General features: G+C 45.8%; 1 protein-coding gene across 1 annotated transcript in view; it reads right to left on the bottom strand.

The window, feature by feature from the left end:
* Positions 1–391: 391 nt before the first annotated feature.
* The window catches only part of AFF2 (ALF transcription elongation factor 2), a 464,761-nt gene continuing 459,115 nt past the window's right edge, over positions 392–6,037 (bottom strand). The window contains exons 14-16 of the mRNA XM_040467531.1: positions 4,329–4,393; positions 4,047–4,237; positions 392–883 (exon numbers count right to left, since the gene is read on the bottom strand). Coding sequence (XP_040323465.1) covers positions 762–883; positions 4,047–4,237; positions 4,329–4,393 — 378 coding nt within the window. The 3' untranslated portion in view covers positions 392–761. The remainder of the gene's footprint in view (positions 884–4,046; positions 4,238–4,328; positions 4,394–6,037) is intronic.

Below are 6,037 nucleotides of genomic sequence, written 5' to 3'. Positions count from 1 at the left end.
AATGTTGCCACTTCATCTCATTAAAATTTTAAAAATAGGGCATCAGGGAATGGATGCCAGCAAGAAAAGTGCTCTGGTTGTATGCCACGGTATTGTTGAAGAGTGGCATTGCTACGCTTGTCTATTTTCTTAATACTCTTGATTTTACGATGTTGCTACAACATCTAACCAGTGGGTTTTGACAATGAAAATTCTCACCTGGAGACTGAGTCTGTGGGAACCACAAAAGTTTAACAACGGATTCTGAAATACGCTCTCTTCTGGATATAAGAGTAGAGTTTGGGGAATGGCTATTGTTGAAAATTTGAATCTTTGTAGGTCCTTTGTGTCTAAGATCATATATATATATATATATACATATATATATATGTATATATATATACATATATATATATGACATCTCATTTCAGTTCTCAGGAACTTGTTATCATCACAAGTATTTCCCATTCTTTGTTTTGGGTAGTGTGGTCTTAAAACAATACTGTAGGGACTGTGTCATCGTATCAAGCACAAAAAGATGGTGGGATCTGAGAAATGCATACAAAATACTGAAAAATGACTAAGTAATAAAACATATACCGCTCTCAAGTTGTAGTGTCCACTTACAATGACTTCTGTTTTTCACAGGTATCAAAAGAAGTGTAAAAACAAACAGAATCAAAGAGAACTTTCCCAAATGAGTGGAGTTCCACCAGTGACCGTTGGTGCTCTGGTAGAGGTAGAGTGATGGGTGGTGATGCTGGACATGGGGGGAGCACCCACTACAACAAATGGGCATCGATGCGCAGCCAACACAGTCCCTGGCGAACGTAGCGGACGAGATTGGTCATGCTGCTATGCTGGGTCAGGGGCCCCATCAGTGTGTCCAGATCGCCAAAGAATTCTGAAAATCAGAGCAGACGTTGGTCAGGCCTTTAAGGATCATCTCAGCAATATGCGCCAGATTGCATAAGCTGCCTTCACGCACCAACGCAACCACATGGACGCCGAAAAAGTATTCGTTGTTCATTCATTCATTCATTCAACAAAAATGTACAGACTACCTCCTGGGGGCCCAAAGCTCCACAGGTATAGGAGGCATTATTATTTTAATCTCTAGGTAGATCTAAAAACTCTGAAGCATAAATAATGTTTGTATGTGTTACTGGGATTAATAAAGCACAACTCCATTTAAATCTGTTGATTCCTGGTAAGTTTTTTCAAATCACGATGTATTTTCTCAGACAGATAGCAGATTCTACAAATACATTATAATCCTGTGGAGGTTTGTGAGGTATACACACACACACACACACACACGCACACACACACATATGCACACACACACATCACATTATATACAAAAATGTATTTGTCTCCATATTTGTATATGTTCATATAATAAAGATACATAACATTTATATATATTGAAATATACACAAAATACATAGATAAAATAAAATGTATTTAAATCTATTTTGACATCACATATACAATTTATATTTTTAGATATTATAAATTTATATTTAGACGGAGGTCCATATACACAAAATGGTAGGGAACGATGGTCGATAGGGTATCGAGCTGTTTGCCACTGCATGTATTACTGAGTTGAAAGTATTCTCCTGTCCTTTTGTCTAAATGAACTGAGTTTACCGATTTTTCTCGGCATGATGCAGACACAGCCAGTGAACCTGGACAGCAATTATAGCCATCGGCATCTAACGCTAAATAAATGTCTACGAGGCATCTGATGGGGTAAGTCTTATTACCAATTCCTTTAGGGAAGGCAGGCGACCTGCAGATATCTGTCCCTCACAACTCCCACCTCACCCCCAAGGACGTGGATGGCAAGACTACCCGGCCGATTTCCCTCCAGCTGATTGGGAGAAGGGGCAGTGCTGAGACCACACTGCTAACCACGGAGACTGCAGTTGTAGACAGTCTGCTTTGGAGCGGGGTGGGAGGTATGTGGAAAAGACTAGACGCCTTCATTTGATTATGTGATACTTTTAAACCTGTACTATGCAATACAAGTAACTTCTGCTGATAAAGGAGTAAATTATTTTTGGCATCTAAAATACATTGTTACGTAACACGATATTAAGGGAAATGTTCAAGGACCTAGTCATTGTTGAGTGAACGTGAGCCGCGTGTGAGGCAGGACACCCCCTGGGTGTTCTCTGTACAAAGCCCACCGTGGCATTCCTAACTAGATACCCAGGTGACCATTTTCATGACTGCTTCAAGTAAGCATCTGGGGAGGTAGGGAACAGGGTTCTAGACCAAAGGCCTATGTGGACAAGACAGAGGGGGGAAGGGTCTCTGACTCCACGCAGTCAAAAATGACAAGCGTGTGGAACTCAAGGCTTCAAACAGGAGATTCCGAACTGGGCCCTCTCCCCAATCCACTGCAGAGCCCGAGGCCAGCATTAGCCGGGAACATGTTCTTTCTGCTGGTAGAGTGCAGAGTCGTTTTGATTCAGTATCAGGCAGGGAACTTAACAACTCTTGACACACTGTGCTAAGGACAAGATTAGCACCGTTTCCCTTGAACATCAGCACAGCCACCACATCGCTCCTGGAAAGTTCTGCAGTTAATTTAGAAGGAATTACTTTTAACAGATTTTGAAAATGGATGCAATTATGACGGCAATCCATAAATATCGAACTGCCCTCCAGTTACCAATACAAAATAAGATAGAGAGGAGTGGAGGCAGACAAGCTACGCAAGCCTTAAGATGCTTATGCTTTTGCTTGCAGTTCTAGAACTCTTGGATGGGCCTGGCCATCTGGACCAGTTGTCTTTGGATTTTCATAAGCGTAGAAAAGTAGAGAAGTTAAGAACTGCCCACTACTCAGGTAACCGAGGGCAGGAGTTCTCTGAAGGTGAAGGGTTCAGACTCTGGAATCACACGGTTCTAGATCTAATTCCTGCTTCCAACACTAAGAGCTGCGATGTCATGGGTGAGCTAATCTTAACCTCACCGAGTCTCAGTTTTTCTTTATCTACAAAACAGGGACACATGAGGCAACAAACGATACAGCGAACAGCACAGTGCCTGGCATGTAGAAGTTGTTGCCCAATTTCTTCCTGGTTACCAATATAACCAATACATGTAAATAGTCCCAGGGCTCGGTGGGAGTGTGTAGCTGGGCTGTGGGTCGAAGTCTCAGGTTATGGAACGTGCTTTGAGAGCCACAGAATTTTTGAGTCATATAGATACATAATAACATGGAGTAAGAGAATAAATATTTCTTGGATCTCTTTCTCGTACCTGCCATTTTACACTAGCTGCTTTATACATCATTATATCCATTACAGCAATGGAAGCTAGGAAGCAGCTCATGGATTTCAGCAACTTGCCTGAGGTTGCCTAGCACTGCATGACCCAGGCGGGATTCTAACTTAAATCACCAGGCTTCACAATCTGTACTCCCAGTCCCTGGCCACACGGTCCCACTGCTCTAAACTGCCGGGCGGTCTCTGCTGTCTGATTCTGAAAGGCCCGCATCTACGCCCACCTTGACCGTGACTGCTGGGCCAGAATCAGCCACGTCAAATAAGTGGCCAAACAGCACTGGCTCAGTCTCTGGTGAAGCAGGGTCCTCTCCGAGTTTGTTTGTAGCAAAAGCCACGTGTTACCACAGACACAACCTCACCTTTCCAAAAAAAAAAAAAAAAAAAAAAAAAAAAAAGATTAAAGCTGATGACAGAGGCCAACAGGATCTTAATTAATTTGCAAATCATTCTTTTTCACTTGGCCTCGGTTTCTCTGCACTGATCCTTACCACGGGGTGAAAATCTGAAACAGTCATTTGCCAACACATCACAGCTCAGATTAGGTTAAGCTTTGAAAGAGGAAAAAAAAATCCCCAGGGTTTTTGTTCACTCTCTCAGCAAAAAACTGGCCACCATGTCAGCCCTGAGTTAACCCCCCTCTCCTCATCTACACCCTGGAAGCCCGAGAGACAGAAAGATAAGGCCACCATGGAAAACTCTAGCCCTTCAGAGCACGGTTGACTCGACCGTGGTCCGTGGACGTGGGGGGAGCAGACACGCATACCTTTGTTCTCTCTTGTCAGTTTGTCGGCCATGTCCCAGTGTTCATAGCCCCGTAACACGTTGCTGGTGATGTTGACGTGGCTGGCGGCCATGTGGTGAATGCGCTGGGGGATGGTGACCGGGCCGTTGTTACAGCTGCCCATCGCGTTGATGGGAGAGACGTTGTTGAGAGACACCGGGGAAGGAGTGTTCCTGGGGAACGGGGAAGAGACGGGCCCGGTTAGGCTGGCCGTGAAGAGCGACGGCAGGCTGCCAGGCCTCCGTCACCACACCGAGGCCTCACGGGAACATCGCTGCCGCCGTGAGGGTTAGCACGGTGGACACGTATGAAGCTCCAGTGTGGCGAAGCTGGTCCTCAGAGGACGCCCTGGAGCTCCTGCCAGCACATCCGTTTGCTCTAGAGGCCCAGTGTGGAGAGTTTACTTATTATCACTGCGTTCCAGCCTCGTCTGACCAGCCCACACGCGGCTACGGTGCCAGGCTCCGGGATGAGCCATGCTTCTCCTTCTCTACCTCAGTTAAACACTGACATCTCACTGCCTCCTGCAGACTCCATATGTACTGCTACTTTCGTTTTCAGCTCCCGGAGAGAGCTGGGTGAATGTTTCTCTGGCATTAATTCTATCCACCAATGTAGCTCTGACTTTGAATATATTAACACGAGTTGTGATGTTTCAGAGAGAGAAACGGCTCAGAGCTACAATGATCTCTCTACCTGCTGCCAGTAAGATTCTGAGTATCTCTTTAAGATTCTGGAAGACACGCTACAGGGATGGCTGTTAATTGCTGACCATTCACCCGCACGCTGTTTACAAAAAGTCTTCGCAGTTCCTACTTCGGGCAGAACCAATGTTTGGATAGAAGTTTTGGTTTAATTCTTTAACGTCAGCAACAAGGAGTCACCTGCTGTCTGCACATAGCATGCAGGGCCTGGGTGGCTTCCTGGATGCAGGAGCGAGGCCTGTGCACACCCCCGGCCTTCCTATCCGCACGCACAGAGCAGATGTGCAGCCTACACACGGGATTTGGGGGGACGGCCATCACAAAGTACCAAAACGCTGGAGCGCTGCTAAGCCAATTTGGGAACGACTCACCCTGATGTGCTTGCCTTGAGACTCATGCAGGCTGTGCTGAGCCACGTGAAAGCTTTGGTCCATTTTCTGGAAACAGAGTGTACCTTCTGGTATGTTCTAATATGAGGGGGAAAGTGGATCCCCACACTTGCTGTGCACTTGTCTGTAAGACGGAGTGAAGGTTTCCTGCTCTCTTTATAGTTTCTGAGATCTTTTGACACTTCTTGGTAGAAAGATTTATCCTCCAGGGAGGGGTGGGGTGGGGAGACAGACGTCCCAGCTAAGGAACCTAAGCCCAGAAGGGTTAACTAATGACAACGTAAGGCAAGAAAAGAATATGTCCTCATTTGTAATCGCTGGAGGAAAATCACAAGGCTGTCAGGTGTCACGAATGTTGAAAGGGGAACTGTGTGGTGCTGGGGACAAAGTACGTCCTGGAGTCCCAGGACGCCTGCATTCTAACCCTGGCCGTGTGCTCCCAGCCATGCCCCTTCCCCTTGCAGAGCTGTTCCTTGATGGGAAGAAAAGCCCCGATTCAGTGATTTCCAATCATGTCCAGAAGTCACGGGGGGAAACACATCATGTCAGTTTACTTTGTACATTTTAAAGAGGACTTTTTAGGGGCGCCTAAGCCTGGGTGGCTCAGTCAGTTAAGCATCGATTTCAGCTCAGGTTATGACCTCATGGTTCATGGGTTCAAGCCCCACATCGGGCTCTGTGCTGATGGCTCGGAGCCTGGAGCCTGCTTCAGATTCTGTGTCTCCCTCTCTCTCTGCCCCTCCTCCACTCGCACTCTGGCTCTCTCTCTGTGAAAGATGAATAAGCATTAAAAAACTTTTAAAAAGTAAAGACTTTTTTTTAATGTTTATTTATTACTGAGAGAGAGAGAGAGAGAGAGAGAGAGAGAGAGAGAGAGAGC

This window comes from Herpailurus yagouaroundi, unplaced genomic scaffold, assembly GCF_014898765.1.
Source record: "Herpailurus yagouaroundi ecotype Mexico unplaced genomic scaffold, PumYag 67503, whole genome shotgun sequence".
Classification (NCBI taxonomy): domain Eukaryota; kingdom Metazoa; phylum Chordata; class Mammalia; order Carnivora; family Felidae; genus Herpailurus; species Herpailurus yagouaroundi.
Note: the sequence above shows the minus strand (reverse complement) of the source record. Positions and strands in the feature narration are given on the sequence as shown.